We start from the raw sequence: 17,645 nt of genomic DNA, 5'->3' as shown, positions 1-17,645 counted from the left end.
ATAATAATGAGAACCATCCGGAGAGTATTTTTAATGAAACATTATTTTAATGACTCGACACCTGCCTACGTGATGTCGCGTTTAAGTTACGTTTATCATATTATTGTTATCACGAAGATAACGCAAGGCTACTAGTCTAACGTGTTGTATAAGCGACGCAAAGAACAATAATTTATGAATTACTGTTTATTACACGCTGCAGCAAAAGAAACAACACCGAATAAACTGCCTATATTGTAATATTGTAACGTTGTTAATACAGAAACATGATTTTATCAAGTACCCCGTTGTTTTTGCCTTTCTTTATTAGGAATTTATTCCCAACATAAAAGTAACAATAAATGCGAAAACAGTGAAATACTCAAAGTAACAAAAAATTAAAAAATATAGTGCGCACGTAAAGCGATTCTGTCAATATTTTCCTTCGTTAACCTACTTTATGCATACATGTCTCTCTGCAATTAACTTCTTAAAGCTGAGATAACATTATATATAGTTTGACTTGCAATTTTCCTCGAGATACGAAATGTATCTTCCTTATTCTTCAAACTTTTAAACATATAATCAATTATTAAAGAATAATTTTTTCCGGTTAAGTAGCTTAAAAAATAGAACGTTCATTTAGGAAGAAATAAAAGCATTTCATTTATTCAACGAGAAGAAATCATGGAGGAATTTCTTTCCAATTACGACTAGAGAGCTGTGTGGAAGGAAATCAATTATGCAATTGGAACAGTATTCCCAAATGTTCCATTACGACATCGGTGTACGTAAGGCCGATAATGCGGCGTTAATTACGAATTCTTGGTAGCCGACAGTTGAACATTTGTTACGTGCATTGGCATGCGAGAATTATCGAACGCGACTCAGCGTGTACCAGCAACGCTTTATCGATAAATTTTAATTTTCTTTAGTCACGCTCTGGCCATGCTAAACGTAAATTTCGTTGACTAACAAACCTACAAATCATATTTAAAAAAAATTCTTCTTTTTATCTAATTACCTCTGCATCATTATCTATCTTCAGAGGCACGCTTTGAGATTCGGATCTCTAAAATTACGCCAGTCGAATGAAATATGGAAATTATACAGTTGGCAATATAGTTTTGGTGACAGTATTGATGATGCTTTCGACAGGATTAAAGTAATTACGGTATTAAAGTATTAATATTAAAGAACTTCCAGAAAAAAGAACCCATGAAACAAAATAATGAATTAAATAAATTAATGAATTAAGCAAATTTGAGTTCCAGTTTCTTAATATAGAATCAAGACAAATCAATTCAATATAGAGTATGTTCATAGAATTATGTTGAATATAGAATATACTTATATTTGAACTAAAATTAGATGAGTTTGTAACTTAGAGATTGGAGAATTTGTTATACTTGTTACAATTTAGGAAATTTCAAGTGACTGTCCTCGAGAAGGAAATCGATTTGTATGAAAATGAGACAGACTTGATCGAGAATGGAATCAGACGGTGCGTTAATTGCTATGCAATGTAATCGTGTGCGTTAATCGGTGATGGCCAGGTTGCGTAGAACAAGAGGTACGCTAACAGCGCTGATGAGCAGTCGCTCCAAGGCGTCCCATGAAGGTACCCCCTTGGCGTAGCTGCAGCTATCTCATCTAGTAAAAAATAATCCCAGAAACCCAATTATATCGTCAAGGTAAGGAATTACACTTCTGTGGAAAAGATACATCTAACTGCGATTTACTTGGAATGAGCAAAATTTTACTTTTCATTTTACTTTTCCACCAGGCAACTAATTCGAAAATGATGGCATTCTAACTAGCATTTCTTTATCGTAATATTTAGTCATTATTTTAAATTACCTTTAAAGCCTCTTATCTTCAATTTCAATTATAAATTGGTGAAATGAAAATTTTTCGGTGGCATGCAATAAATGCTTTAAACAAACTTAAACTTTAAAATTGAAGTAACATATATTGTATCACAAAAATCTTACTGTACTATGCATCTTAATTTAAGATTTTTATTCCGATTAGTGAATCATAATTAAGATTTTGATCCTTCATTTGCACTTCATTTACTAAGTGATCTAATTGTGCCGTTATTGGTATATTAGACGGTGAAACTATATTTGTTTATGAAATTCAAACGTATCTGAAATGTGATAGTACAGTTTGGTAAAAGAGACGATATTTTTCAGCGCTTCGGAACGAACGAGTGCGAGGATGTCCTACGGAAAGTTGCACGTTCTTCCACTAAGTCTCTTTATCCTGATTCCGGTAACGTTTCTAATTACGTAAGTCTACCAAGAAAAAATGAGCTTCAACGGAGAAAACTGAATTCTTGGTTAAATGATCATATTTCCTTCATCTTCAATTGCATTAAACTTTACTTTCAATTCTTATTACAATTTTACTATAATCAAATTTTTATTATGATTAAATTAATTGTCAAAAATTACACATCACCAGTACAATATTTTCTTACAAAAATGTTGCTTATTTTTAATCTCATAGTTTATATCTGTTGCTGTGGTTCAATTTTCTGTATTCCAATTTTACTTTAGTTTCCGTTAAGGAAATCACTTACGATATTTTAAGGAAATTTTTGGCATAGAATTGAAACCAAAAGCCGTATCATAATATTCCAATAACGATTTTTCAATATTTTCTTCAAATTTGAGGAATTTCTCGGCAATGGAAAAAGACGATTCGAACGAAAATGACTCAAAGGATGCAACAGGACAAGGTTCGGTGATTAGAAATATGGATTCACATTAACACAATGATTGCCAATTCATAGCAAAAATAAAGCCGTAATCAGAACGAGTAAAACTAATGCTCACTAACTAGTTTTGCGGTCGATCAAGGCCATGGTATCAGAAACAACGACAGCCGTGCATTCTGTATCTGACAGCATGATGTAAATCGCGATTAGTTTGATTCATTATGTTCCACTGTGTACACTTCGCAGGGATCATTGTTCTGTAAATAAAGCCACATTCAATCGTCAATGTGCCATTGAATGGATTTGCAACATCGAAAGCCAGCATACTTGTTGAAAGTGCTTCTTTCATTAGGGAAAAATTCTAGCGAAACTTAAACTTATCGTGATTTATTACTGAATTTAACTTTCAAACGTGATTATATTTTTCTATTAGTATTTGGCCATAACTGATTATTAATTATTAAGTTGTTCAAGTTAGAGAAGAAAATTTGTTTCATTTCAGTTGAGCATATATAGTTTTCCGCAGAAGTTGTCGTAGATCTTATGACAAAGTCATTCTAATTTAAAGCAAGCATATGTAATATATTTATTTCTTAACCAGTTCTTAGTCATCTTGGCAGAAAATGCACTAACTTCAGTATGAAATTTTCTAATTTTATTTTAACAAAATTGATCTTTGTGTAAAATGTACGAAGATTTTTGCAGGTCACTGTATTATTTAAAAAAAAACTTCTTACATTGCATTTTCTTACTTATTACATTTCTGAATCTAAATTATTCAATATTATTTTCTTGGAGCATTACTTGGAATCACGTTATCGATACACCTAAAGGCTACATCTATAATTTATATCTACAATTTACGTAATAAATGAACTATAATCAAAGTTTAACTAATCCCCTTTTCTAAATCAACACTCTACATGTAATATACGAGCATCCATTTTCAAAGCAATTGCATTTCAGATACACTATGTCGGTGCAATGGGACCACGTAGTACCAGGATTTCCGTACATATCGGAAACAGGCACCTTGTCTCCGGAATCGTGTATATTTGCCCAATTCCTTAATATAGCTGCATTACTCCGTAAATATCAACTAGTTTTACGTTTAAACGTATATCTACCGCGGTTAATAACACTGCACATGTATTTTAGTCGCCTGTTGCGTATACATTAGACATCGACAAGTTTCCCAATGGCAATTCGAAAGGGGCAACGATCTCGTTAGCAAGAAAATCGTTGTTGTGACGGCATGGTGCGGCGTTCTAGGTTGCTTTGGACTCGATATTCTGGCGAATTTTCAAGAAGCCCGTGTTGTCGCGGCTCATATGATCGGAGCAATGACTTGTTTCACGGCTGGAACCATTTACTTTTGCCTGCAGGTACGGTGGATTCCTGATAAATGGATAAGAGAAATAAATTTAGAAAGGGAGTTTTTATTGCCAGCAATAGTACGTATCACTTGTTTCACCCAGCTATATTCTGGAAATTTACTCCTGCGTAACATGGCATAATGAAACAAAATAGTTTTGAAATATGACTATCCGCTTCTTTCTCATAAAAATAGGAAAAAACAATTTTTCAAGGAAGATGCACACAAAATTTTACGTTAATCAGTTAAGTAGGGTTTCAAAAAATATAGATTTAAGAAAAATGCATTTGAATATCTTTTCGTGTGCCGTCGAAGAACTATAACATCGTTATCTTTAGAACCTCAAACAAAGAGTTGTACACGTGTATTCATAAGACTATATTCTTTAATTTAAAAAATGTTGAGAAGGTGGACCTTCTCGAAGATCTAAAATAAACTATTTCCTTAAATTTCGTACACAAGAAAAAAGATAATACATATTTGTTACATATATAATGCTTTCAGACATATTTAAGTCACAAAATGGTACCAGCAGTGAATGGCAGAATTGTAGTATACATCCGTGCAGCACTTTCGGTGTTGACGCTAATTTTGACAATTACCACGATCCTACCTGGCTACATTTCAATGCTAGAATTTCAAGGTGAAATTGTTTCTCCACTTGCCTTATTTGAGATATGATAATAAGCGGGCAGACAATAATATGTGATAATGAGGTTTCTGTGAATTGCAGGCGATGATTACAAGAAATGGCTGCCAACCGACGGTGGCTGGGCCTGGCATGTCGCTAGTGCCATTTCCGAGTGGGTTCTAGCGATTGTTTATTGCGTTTTCCTGCTAACGTTCGTGCCAGAATTTCGATTAATCAATTTCGAGGATCCTGTGGTTACGGTACTTTTTTCTTATAACATTATATTTAATACACTGTGGCTCGCGAAACCAAAAAAATTAGTATTTGTACTAAAAATGATCTTATTAAATATTATAGCCTGTTAATATAGCGAATAGTTAATTGTTCCAATACTTCCATGATCTCTGAAAAATGTATACTTACAATAAATACCTCGCGATACTTGTTTCATTATAGTGCTAATAAAATTTTAATAAGTTCTCCGTGATAAGTGTTCGAATATTTTCGCGAGCCATTGTAAATACAAGTATTTATCACACGATAGATACAAGCGATTAATATTGCACGTTGAATCATAATTTACAATGCCGTGCTTCTTCTTCGTGTTCAAAGTTCCCAAACATAGTTATACCATAATCATGATTCAATTAATCTTATCGGAGCAGAGTTCAATCAAAACAGCGTTACAATAATATCGCAATGACTTCCAAATCTTTTGTTTTCAGTTGATATATCTAGACAAGGATCAAGATTTGAAATTGCCACACAAGCTAAATCCACAAGTTCAAGAATCTTAAAACTCCTCGAATATTCAAGCATTAAATTATCTTCCTTCTAACGTATGCATTTGAAGATAATTTCTAGTAACATTACTTTTAATTGCTTCTTTGATTCAACCCTCTATAACACCATATAACTTGGAAGTTATATAAATTTTGGAAATTTTATTTTCTGCTTATTACTAGAACATGTTTATGTAAATTCATATTTTTATCAACACAACTAAAGGAGAGAAATCTGAATATGATTTTTTTTTCACTCTTTAAACATTAAATACTTTAATTTGTATATTTTTGTGTAATTATATCACATATCATATTTTTCTTTTATAAATCGAAAAAAGAAATCTGATTATAGAGGGTTAACACCACGTTTAATGTTTACAAAATTCTTTAAATTATTCGTGTGAGTATCTTCCATTTCTTTTTGTTTTCATTCAACAGTTTGCTCGATTATCACTGCAGCTGATCGCGTTATCTCGATTCACACCTCAATTACTGATAGATACCGACGTTTCGTTGTTTTTGCGGTCGATAAAACCCATCACGTGAAATAGTAATCCCCGATGAAGTTGATCGAACAAATATTCAAATGTCTCCACAGAAGAGGGCGCGAATCAACTTTGAAACCCGCAAACACGGTAAAGGTCATCATCTACCAGCATTAAAGCGAAATTTGCTGTTTGAACGTTCGTACTACAAATTGCTCTCCGTGGAAGAACGTGATTTATCTTTCTCTCTATTCACTCGATCAAAGTTACTTCGAATAATGCGGAAATTTTGCACGAATCTTGCCCTGAAGTATTACCGCAACCAAATTTGTATGTCGACTGGCACTCATCACGTTGTCAATTGTCAGTCGATATCTGCGACTTCCTAACCAAATTAAAAACTCCTCGTTCAACGAATCAATGAAAATATAGATTTCCAATCCATCGCTTCTCGAATTTAATTTGTAATATGAATGAAATTTTTATCGAAAAATATCGTGTGGTTTGCTTCGAATCGATTTTAATCGTAGAACGAAGCCTGCCGTCCGATCACGCTCGAGGAACGTGTTCGAGGAATCCCGCCTCGATATACGTATTCGGTTTCAATGCGAATATTTGCGGCTCAACGAGTTCGTAGAAAAGTAGAAAGAATTTGCAGAGTCATAAATTCGTTAGAAGAAATTCATCCGGACGATCGTAAAGCGAAAAGGTGATTATTTAACGGTATTGATAAGCGTTACGTCTACATGTATGTACGTACTATCGCAACACGTTCGCGGGTAGTATTAGGACAAACGTTTCTTGGAGAACGTCTGTCAGTAACGACGACGGCGCGGCATCAGTCTCGTGGCGCAGCTGCTGAGAGCGCCGTTCTCGCTAGCACAACATCGATCGCGCACAGTCGGCCATAACCTCTGTGATTCTGCTCGCTCTTCACCCTGGCCTCTCAAACAAAAGCTCGAAAATCGCGTAACTACGAGAGAACCGAAAGAAAAGCAAACCAAGTGGAATATCGTACTTCGCTCTTCGTACATCGTCAACGACATAGTATAAAGAGTGTTAGGTGTTGTTGGGTGCTATTGGATAAGAAGACCTTCAACCGTGTGCAGCCCCTTCGAAAGAGTTTCTAGTTTCAGTACGACGAGACAGTTTGTGGAAGAAACGTTGGTGTTCAAGAGACAACGAAAACGTCAAAGGTACTAGCAATTTTTTTCATGTCCATATGAGTTGGAAGAGTCGACTGTTTTTGAGCGTCGTTGCTACGTAAGATTTCCAATTGCTTCGTTGCAAGGGTTCCCTTTCCTCTGTCCCTAGACAACGCCCGCGTGAGAACGCACACGTCGAGAACGGCACCTCGTGCAGGCGTTTCGAGTTGTGTCATTCTCTATTGTCGGCGAATACTTGCGGCGACCGCGACGTGTGCCACGGACACTTGCTGTAGTTTTTCTGGTAAGACACCGTGTACGATATTTCTGGCGCGCAGCTTGTGATCTACTTTCAATCGTACGCATGTAGTGTAATATACAGTATAATGTAATTTATTATAGTATTTTACTATAGCATTATCATAGTACTATGATATATTATTGTAGCAGTTAAATATAGTCATGAAGTGACTGGCACTGACTCCTTACGTGCTTTAAATAGAGTTGCAAATATTTACCACTGACAATATGCATATATGTGTAGTATATACAACTCGACAGAATTCACATATTTGAAACATTCTAGATCAAAATATAACTAGAATTCACGAAAACAACGACATTGAAAACAATACGAGCACGTTTTATGTTAGGTCGCCACGTGACATATTGTTATTTTTTAATCAAAGGTACGTCGAAGAAGAACGTTAATGGCAATCGAATTGCAGTACGGTCGCAGCTACATGCATTCTAGCGACTGATTCCCGTGGGAAGGAAGTGAATAAGAGGTCCAGCCTCTTGGAACAGACGAGCATGAGTGCTCGTACCTTGTGGACGCGTGCAACGACGCGTGTGTCTCCACGATAGCGGCGTCTTCCGTGGGCGTCATCATCTGACGTCATTGGTTCCGGCGGGAAAGCCGACAATAACCACAAACGCACACAGGAAACATGGACAAGGAGGACTTCCTGGTCAACCTCCATTATCTTCCGATTATCCTGTTCATTTCGTTGCCTTCTGTCTTTATTTTGACGTAAGCAAAATTATTGCTCGATATTATGAAAGAGTTGTTAAACTGGTATTTTCTTCTTTATTCAAAATAATCCATAGTGGTTATTTTATTTTTATTTGTTTCGTTAGATTTTGTAGATAAACAAATTTTGTTTATATGCAGTTAGTTTTCTTTAATTTTGATTGGAGATATTGTTTTTCTTTACCAAAAAATAATCCATAGTGTTCGTTCTATTTTTAGTTATTTTGAACTTTGTAGACAAAAGAATTCTGCCTGTGTGCAGTCGGTTTTGCTTAATTTAAATTCAGCGTTCGAGAGTTTCTTTTTTTTATTTTCGACGCACCATGTGTGATTGAATGCAAAGTACAAAGCATAAAACATTCTCCGTCGGAAATTTGTTTTGCAAATTACGCAGATCTGCATAGTACACTGCGAATACTAGTTTGCAGATTCTGAAACACATATAAATAAACATGAAGATAATATTCGATCCTTATTATTGTATATTACAAATATATTCCGATTAACACGTGACTACATAGACGTTAAACAATTCATAAAATGACATATTTAGTAAACCAAGATAGTAATTAATATGCTGTGTTTTAATCTTTTAACGTAAGCAGATATAATATTACATTAACATATGCTGGGACGACATACGGTTACTTACTGTTTTGCATCTTGTTGAATATGCAGATAACCTCTTATATTTGTAATTAATATTTATTATGTCTTCTGTTTTGCTATATCTAATCCTTAAGTGCAATGGAATATGTTATGATTTCTTTATTTTCCACAAAGTTTTCAGTAAAAAATTTGTAAATAAATATTCCGATAAAAAAGTATGGATTTATTTGTATTTTGCAGTTACATAATAGCAGTTCTATTGGGTCATGTGGAAGCCGAGTTTCCTTACATCTCGGATGCAGCTACCTATGCACCGGAAAGCTGCATATTCGCTCAGTTTATCAACATGATCGCGATGCTCAGTGAGTGTCCAACATCAACAAATGTATTTAAATCTTCGATACACTCGGAGGAAGAAAATCGATTGATACCTCGCACACGGTACACTGACCTCGATTCTCGTTCACTGGGAATAAGCGAGAGTTTAGCGGAGCAAAAATAGCATTTGTTTTCGGAGGCGATCGTCGTTAAACTTGGACTCGTAAATTTTAAAAGAGATATCTAAACCTGTGCAAACAACGAGTGTCTCAGAATCGATGAAAATTGTTTGATGTAAAAATAACTGATAGATATATGTGTTATTTGTATTATTGTCTCTGTATTTGTATTATTGTATTGTTGTATTGAATCGTTTCAGTGTCGTTCCTCGTCTACATAAGATACTCTCAAGTGAAAGAATGTTCAAGTACGTTTAGGTTGCAACATTCTCTACCGAAATGGAATCATTGGGCCTTGATTTTTGGCCTAATATCGACGTTTGGCCTCTCGGTGGTCGCAAACTTTCAAGAAACATCTGTCATAGTGGTACACTTTATTGGCGCTCTTCTATGTTTTGGCGGTGGAACTGCATACTTTTGGACACAGGTACTTTAAAAAATTTTATTTCAATAAGAAATTGCAATCGCAAAATGTATAGATACAGATCCACGAATTAACTATTTTACCTAACTATAATAAAACAAAATCGACAGTTCTTCTCTCAAATTATTCTCCAATCTTTATTCTACAAAATTTAATACCCATGAGCTCTCATTCCACATAGTTCAATGAAACGTGGCTTTCGAAATTTTTCGTTTTCCTCTCGAAAAGAATCCAACAACTGCCACTCGTCTTGATAAAAATACAAAAATTAAAACTAGCTGAAAGATCGTGGATAAAACACTAATGTCACCTAATTGGATCGTACTAAATGAAGTCTGATACGTGGCTTGCGTAATTTCCTAGAAAGCTGATTTATTCACAACATTACATTGTCTTTCGTTGTCTGGCTCTTTCTCATTTTTCATGCGTTTTGTTCCCAGGCCGTGTGTTCGTTCTACCTGCATCCGCTCGGATGTTCGTTGAAACTGGCTCATCTTCGGGCGGCACTGTCCACCTTTTGCACCGTTTGTTTCGTCGTAACTCTCATCACTGGCGTGCTGGCACGCTTGGCCTATAAGGGTTAGTTTGGTTGTGTTTCCCCCTTCGTTCAACACGTTCTTCTTTTACATATTAAAACGATGCATCTGTATTTTCGTTTCCAGGTACGAATCCTCGGAAGTGGTACAAGGAAGATGGCGGATGGGAATTGCACGTGGCTAGCACTATCACTGAATGGTTGTGCGCTGCAGCATTCTGCGTGTACATTCTGACATTCACCGAAGAATTTCGCGATGTTAAAGTCACTCATCCAAAGGTAGGTAAAAATAATTATCGCAATAATTATTTTAAATATGTTAAATTATTATATTATTGATTAACATAATTATTATATTATTAATTAAAATTATTATTATATTATTAATTAACATCATAATGATATTAGTAATTTCAAATAATTGATGTGCCATAAAGTATGATACAAGTGCAGTGAAGGAGATTTTATGGCTCAAACTAAGATAAAAATTAAGAATAAGAAAATTGCATTGAAAGCTTTTGCATTGAAAAATTTCAAGAAAATCATATTGTATTCTACTTGCAAGTAAATAGTAGAATGCGATAGTCTAGACATACTTTTGTAGGTGACACAATATCGTAGTTTATTTATTATCAGTACCACAAGTGCTACTGACTCCTGATATTAACTATCAGTTTTTATTAAATATGCGATATAACGCGATATAGTAATGTACAACATATTAAATCACATTTTGATTAAAATAATAAACTGAACTCGGTTTAGTCTACATCTATTATTACTGTCACTTATTAGATTCATCGTATTCATTCTTAAATTCTTAAGAGCGAATTAATATGTAAATATTGATATTAACTAAGTTAGTCACGTAGGTAATATAAAATAAGTTAGTGAATTTTGTAAAATCAGTTATCACTTAAGTACACGTATACTTGAATGATTCTCAAATGCATTTTTCTCAAAAACGAATTTTCCAACACAGCTTTTTATCTTGGATTTTTGTCTTATTTTATAGAAATATTATATTCACTATTTCAACTTTTCCGTTATTCTATAAATAGTTCTACCTTTTTACAGTAAATTTAACATATTTTGTTTATTTATTAAGGTTATATCCACCCTTAACCGTACAAGATTGAGCAACGAAGCGCTGAACGAAAGCCAGGACTCCGCGATGGGTCACAATCGAGATGCAACAACGATCACCTGATCGCTCATAGGCAGAGGCGCCGGTGGTTACGTCAATCTCCTCTCACACTCTCCAGTGAACACTCCGTGTCCCGGTTACAGGTACCGTGAATCCCGCGAGGCCCTTTTAGACGAGGTCGCACCACTGATTGCGACCACACCGCCATCCACTTGCGACGTCGAGAGGAGAACCGACGTCCTCTGCCCGGTGCAAATACATGTACACGATCCTACGATATGCGAACGACGAAGACAGACAAGCGAACAGAATGAAGCAGAAAGTAGACAAAAATGGGGTGAAGATCATTCAAGGAATTGGATCGATTTGGATGAAAATGTCTTGGATGGTTACATACTCATGGATGATTCCTGTTTAGAGTCTGGTATCGTGCCTGATGAAACGCAAGAAATTCCCTACCCAGAAGGAGCAATAGAAGTAGACGACGAGAACGATGACGCTGATAGTCACGGTAAAGAGGACTCTTCCATTTACAGCAAGACAAGAGTAGTTTCGAGAAGGCCTCGAGAAGATTTCGATCTAAGTACGACCTATCCAATGGCAAACAGTCACGAAAACGCTTACAAAGAATCTAGCAGTCACACTAGGTATAGCGAGTTATATTCGGAATTGACCGTTAAGAATTACCTGGATGCTAATCGAGAAGAAGTGACCAATTATTCAGTAGCCAACAGTCATGGTGATCATAGTGTGTCGTCGGAGAACAGAGAACGAAGTTTCAGAGAAAACACTGAAAGTGATCAGTTAGGTTGGGACATTAGACAGCAGACCAACTATGAGGTAGCCAATAGTCACAGTAACTATAGAGTGTTTTATGATAGTCAAACGCAGCCGAGGGAATTGTTACAGACGGCTTGCTGGCCGATCGAATCCTGGAGAGAACATTTAAGCTCTAAGAATCGCGTGTTGGAAGATCAGAAGCAGAAATCAGCGAATATTGGACAGATGTGTGATAATGAATCTACTAAAACTAGTCATTCTGGCGCGAAAAGCGATCCAAGCTCCGAACCAGCTTGTGATATCGAACAGTGTCTTGTACAGATAGAAGAGAGTCTCTTAAATATCGAGCAGAATTTGCTTCACGTGCAAGACCTCGATATACCGGAATTGAGAAACCTATTGTACAAAAGTCCAAGTATCGAGAAGAGTCTTTACGAGGTCCAGGATCTTCTGTACGCAGACGGTATTGTTCCTGTAATAAACAAGAGAAAATCTCTTGGGTCTGAAGACGAAGACGATGATGAAGAAGAAGAGGAGGAAGAAGAGGAAGAAGAAGAGGAAGAGGTTTGGATAGGTCATAATATAACGATGAAAGACGACAACGAAGACGACGACGCTGGTGCTGGTGCCTTCGACGCTTCCAACGAAGAGTCATCTGACACCACTAATATAGAAGAAAACAATCAATCAGGATCAGTAGATGATCGTTCCAACACCGACTGTATAGACGGTTCTACGATTTTCCGTGAAGAAACCGCCGATCCCAATTGTAACCATGAAAAAGCCATGAACTTCATTCCAAACAGTCTTAACAAAACTTTGCCTCGAAGAATCGTTCTCGAAGGAGCCAAGGAGAATATCAGACTCTGTTCGTCAGAACCCGAAGAACCGATAACAATCGACTACAATCTGAACACCACGTGTGCTGAGAAGAAACTATTCTGCCGCGACAAGTGTCACAGTAGAACAAACTCTCTGGATGAAAATTCGACGTTTTCGAATTTGGATTCTACCGACAAACGTGATACTGGTAAAAGCTCTTTGCAAAATTTGCTATTCGAATCGACGAATGGGAATTTTCCGGATCTTACTGGGAAAGCGAGGTCGGAGGAAATGTTGCAAACACCGCAAAATAAATCTGTTATGACAAATAAGAAAAGATTGAACGAGAAACGTTGGACTATCATGGACGCGAAAACGGAGGATTTTCGCAGGAAACTCGAATCTATTTCTTCTAATCGATGTTTCGCGATGTCGAACGTGAATGAGCAGAAAAGGGCGAAGATTTCGAAAGAAATTACGGTAAATACGCCGCGTCCACGAGAAAAATCACCAAATAGAACGAAGCGTACCTCAGTCTCCGTAGAAAAGATGCAGGAGAAAGAGAAAGAGTCCGGTGGCGGTAAAAGTTCCGACAAGAGAAAGAGGAAGAAGATATCGAGCAGAAGTCAAAGTTCCTCGGAGAACGCATTAGTGCCTAGCAAACTGATCTCTCTTTCACTGTCTCTTCTCCTCGCTGCTCTGTTACAAGCAGTCAGGTGTCTGACGGATCTGGTCGAAGACGCGTTCAGGTCCGTCAGCTACGACAGAAGCGGTCTATTGCAATAACGCTATTCGCGAACGGTTTTCGTCCGGCACGAAAACCACTCACAGAACGTAGTAGCATCTGCAAAAATATCGCGTAAAAATGGTAACATTAGATGGCACTAACTACATTTATTTTTCGTCGCACCCCCACTTCGTATCAAATGTTTCCCACCCAAGACCAGATTTCTGTCAAATTAACCAGACACCGTTTTACTAAACCCAGGAATCTCTTTTTATCGATGTTTAGGAGTTTTTTTAGAATTTCAATCTGATTCTAGACTTTCTAGTCTTCTGAATGTGATTAGTCGTCGCACTATTGCATGAATCCAATGTTAAGATGCGATCCAACTGAATTTTCAAACGTAGCCATTAACGATAATCGATAAATATAGCAGGTGTTTATTCTACTTTATTGATCAACAGGATTCATTATGAGATACATGAGATAATTGTCAGTAACGAAAAGCATAGTCGCCGAGTACTGATCTATGTCACTTATCCACCACCCATAAATGTTTCCTATACAGTCTTCTAATTATCGATGATAAAAAGCCAGTCATCGTACCCAATCAATTACATCTTCTTCTAGCGAGGTCACCTTTCCAGAACGTCCAACGAAACTGGTCTTGGGTATCGCGGAGGGGAAATAGGGTCATTCTAATCCAGAGACTTCCGACCACGAAGAACCTATGATTTGCAACCATAAACGTCCAGAAGCTACAGCTGATGTCTGTGATAATCGCTATGCTTACGACCCATAATTATGTTTTTACACGGTACGCTTGCTATACGGGACAAGAAGTTTAATTGTAGGAATGATAAACGATTCGTTCGTTAGTATACACGCTCGTTTAATAAGGATCCATCACGATGACGCGGAAGGCAGACAGACTTTCCCAATTTTTCTTAATACATTTTTTTTACTTTTTTTCATATCATCGAAAATTTATCGAAAGGTGCTACCACGCGCAACGGTCGAAACGCGAAAAGTTCGCGTACAACGAAGGCGGATGAGGGTCGTGTGTCCCATCGGGAACACAATCAGAACTTTTTACGAGCTTCCAAGGAGGATGTTTACGGATCGCTAGACGGGTATGTGCCAGAAACAATGACAAAGCGTGAAAACGATAGTGCACGATAATAGAAAGAAGAATGTCGCAGATAAGTCTTATTGGTGGCGCAAAGTACGGGCTAAGCATGTTACGGTATTTAGCACCGCGTACGTAACGTTCTAAAGTGCCTAAAACTCGTCGCGTATCGCGGGTACGCGAGGTGCAGTACATATTTGTCTAATTAAACTTTAATCTACCGATTTAACGCTACTTATGTCTACCTATCGTAACCCTCTTTTTCAAGGTGTAACACATTGCTGAGAGGACTAAACAAGAAAAAAAAATATGAAAGAAAAAAGAAAAAAAAAAACAGAGAAAATAAAGAAAAGTGAAGCAAGCTGGCGAGAACGCTTACAAACGCGTTGATATCGCTCCTGTGTGTGAATCACTTTCATCCCCCTTGAGTTTTCATCCTTTCCTATCGTTCCACGCGGCGAATGGTACAAACCTCGAAGTTTATACCCGTAGTTGAGCAAATTAATTTTCCTATAGCACAAATTACGAGACTCTCATAGCAAACTTTCCGACGAAATTCGCGGATTCATTTTGATAAAGTTTATTTTCGTTTGACGTGCTTAAAGATTTTCAAGACGTATTTTCGAAAACGTAAAATCGTTGGGATGAATGCGTAGCGAATTAAAAGGATCATCCTGCTTTTGAGGACGGTGATACGGTATAATTAAAATCCCTTTCATTTCACGAACATATATATATACACATGCATATACATATATATTTTTATTTATTTATTTAATATCAAGTTCCAATTAAAATTCTTTAAGAAATATTTTAAATAAATTCTTTGAGAAATTAACAGATTTGAAATATGATACAAGAAAAGCGGCAAAAAAAATTCCATTACATCGCACAGCGACGCTCTTAACCGAAAATCACATTATTTCCTTACTATTAGTGTCTTTTTTCCGTTAGAGCGCATTTCTTCAATCTTCGCAACGAGATCATCCGAAAAGCTCGCGTGACTGCACAGTTCGCAATTCACATCTGCGAAGAGACGCACGGGACAGCAGCAGTATCGATCGATACCTTCATCGTGTATGGAAACGTGAGGTCGAGGCTACAGGACAGCAAGACTCTAACTTTCGAACGCATACACGTTCCACGCGGTCTCCCATATTAGAGCATCGTTGAGCCTAATCTATATGAAACTCTCCGATGTTGCATGACCCTTATCCTCGAGATCGTTAATTTCAATTAACACCTAACCTCGGATATTCGGAACAACCCGAACAAGGATATCCTAGATATAACGAGATCGATCGATCGTCGCCCCTTTAGAACTGAACTCGCCAGATGGTTGATTTAATTGATTCAACGGCTTAATGAACCCCATGTACAATCTACGGAAGGCTGAAACTTTCGGATGAAAAAGTACGATGGCCACAAGCAATCCGATCACGTTGGATTGACCGGATAAAGGACGACGCTTGATATTCATGCGGACCTGTCCCTGCTGGAATTTTCAATTAAAATCCACAAATCCAGTCCACGAGCGTGGGACACACTCGAAATAAATTAAAACGACGCAACAATAGAGGTGGCAAGAACAACTTTCGTCCGAAGCTTTACGACGTTCCCAAATCGTTTACGAAGTTCTCGAGCCGCGTCCTGTCCTCTCGTATTCGGATATTGGCCGCGGCAGGGACCGTCTATAACGCGCTGATATTGCCATTTCGTCGGATATTTACTACCGGCTGCTATATCACGACAAATAATATTCTTAGGGCTCGCCTCCCAGTGGAATATCAATCGTTTAGAGTTTAGAAGGTCATCGCGATCCGGGCTCATTCTTCCAGGTCCATGATAGCGACGTAAATACCGCATTTATGGGAGAGCAGACCGGTAGATGTTGCACGAGCATAATGCTAAAATATACCTCCGGTGACAATAAAATCGAACTTCCATCCGGTGGATAAATCACGACCGCAAATCGCTCCCGGGCGCTTCGACAGCGCGACCAAATGTCTAGCTCGAGGGATCCGTCACGAATTCGAGAGTGCTCGACTGCTTGCAGCATAATTTTCGATTATCGCGATACGCCAGCCTTTGAGGGAATGCAACAGAATCGTAGATAACATTAAAAAGCAGAAATTGTGGAGGGAAAGATAACACGATAAAGAATAGACTGCAAATGTTTGAGTGTTTATGGAAAATTTGAAGATACAAGAGTGCACAGGATGAACGTAATACGCAGAAATTCATAAAATATGAAAATTATAGAAGATGAAGATGATAAGTGACATTTTCTATCAAACCCATATTAACAAAATTGTCTGTATATTTGATTTTCGAGACAAACGTGTTTTTTCTTGAGCTTCAAAATTGCCAAAATATTGCTTGTTTTAATAATTATATCGTTAGATTTCATAAAACCTGTATATTAGGAATTAGAATTTACATAAACATCCGCAGTCTATTAATGGAACTTGATGGATCATACGAACTGTATGACTTATATAACGGAATCATAGGTCAGGTCATTTGCATGATTTTGTCATGCAGACTGAGATATCGTTCTTAAATTGCTGTCGTTACTGTCTGAGTTGGAACTGATTGCACCAATTCAACGACTGTCTCGTTAATAGATAGGATGCAAGTTTGTATCTAAATTTTGGCTATGATAGTGAAGGGGAAATTGGAAGATGTTACTGGAGTGTTTCTACAGTATGTATGTTCTAAACTTTACAAATAATTACTTTCTCTTTTGGAAATTCTAAGTGCTTAGTAATTAATTCTTTTTCGTTCTCTTTGGTTTGAAACTGATCGTTGTAATTTCTA

At 37.0% G+C, this 17,645-nt stretch overlaps 1 protein-coding gene across 1 annotated transcript; it reads left to right on the top strand.

The window, feature by feature from the left end:
- The first annotated feature begins 1,550 nt into the window (after positions 1–1,550).
- Positions 1,551–11,470, top strand: LOC138182619 (uncharacterized). The gene is made up of 13 exons (XM_069118653.1): positions 1,551–1,673; positions 2,178–2,273; positions 3,671–3,792; positions 3,863–4,089; positions 4,584–4,722; positions 4,813–4,970; positions 5,436–5,492; positions 8,055–8,158; positions 9,008–9,129; positions 9,465–9,691; positions 10,129–10,267; positions 10,351–10,502; positions 11,332–11,470. Exons 2-13 carry the CDS (start codon positions 2,203–2,205, stop codon positions 11,431–11,433), a joined length of 1,620 nt encoding a protein of 539 aa, XP_068974754.1. The 5' UTR covers positions 1,551–1,673; positions 2,178–2,202; the 3' UTR covers positions 11,434–11,470.
- Positions 11,471–17,645: the final 6,175 nt, after the last annotated feature.

The sequence above is a fragment of the Bombus flavifrons genome, chromosome 8, assembly GCF_040668555.2.
Source record: "Bombus flavifrons isolate JBK064 chromosome 8, iyBomFlav1_principal, whole genome shotgun sequence".
Lineage (NCBI taxonomy): Eukaryota > Metazoa > Arthropoda > Insecta > Hymenoptera > Apidae > Bombus > Bombus flavifrons.
The sequence above is the reverse complement of the archived record's forward strand: the minus strand, read 5'-3'. Positions and strand labels throughout refer to the sequence as shown.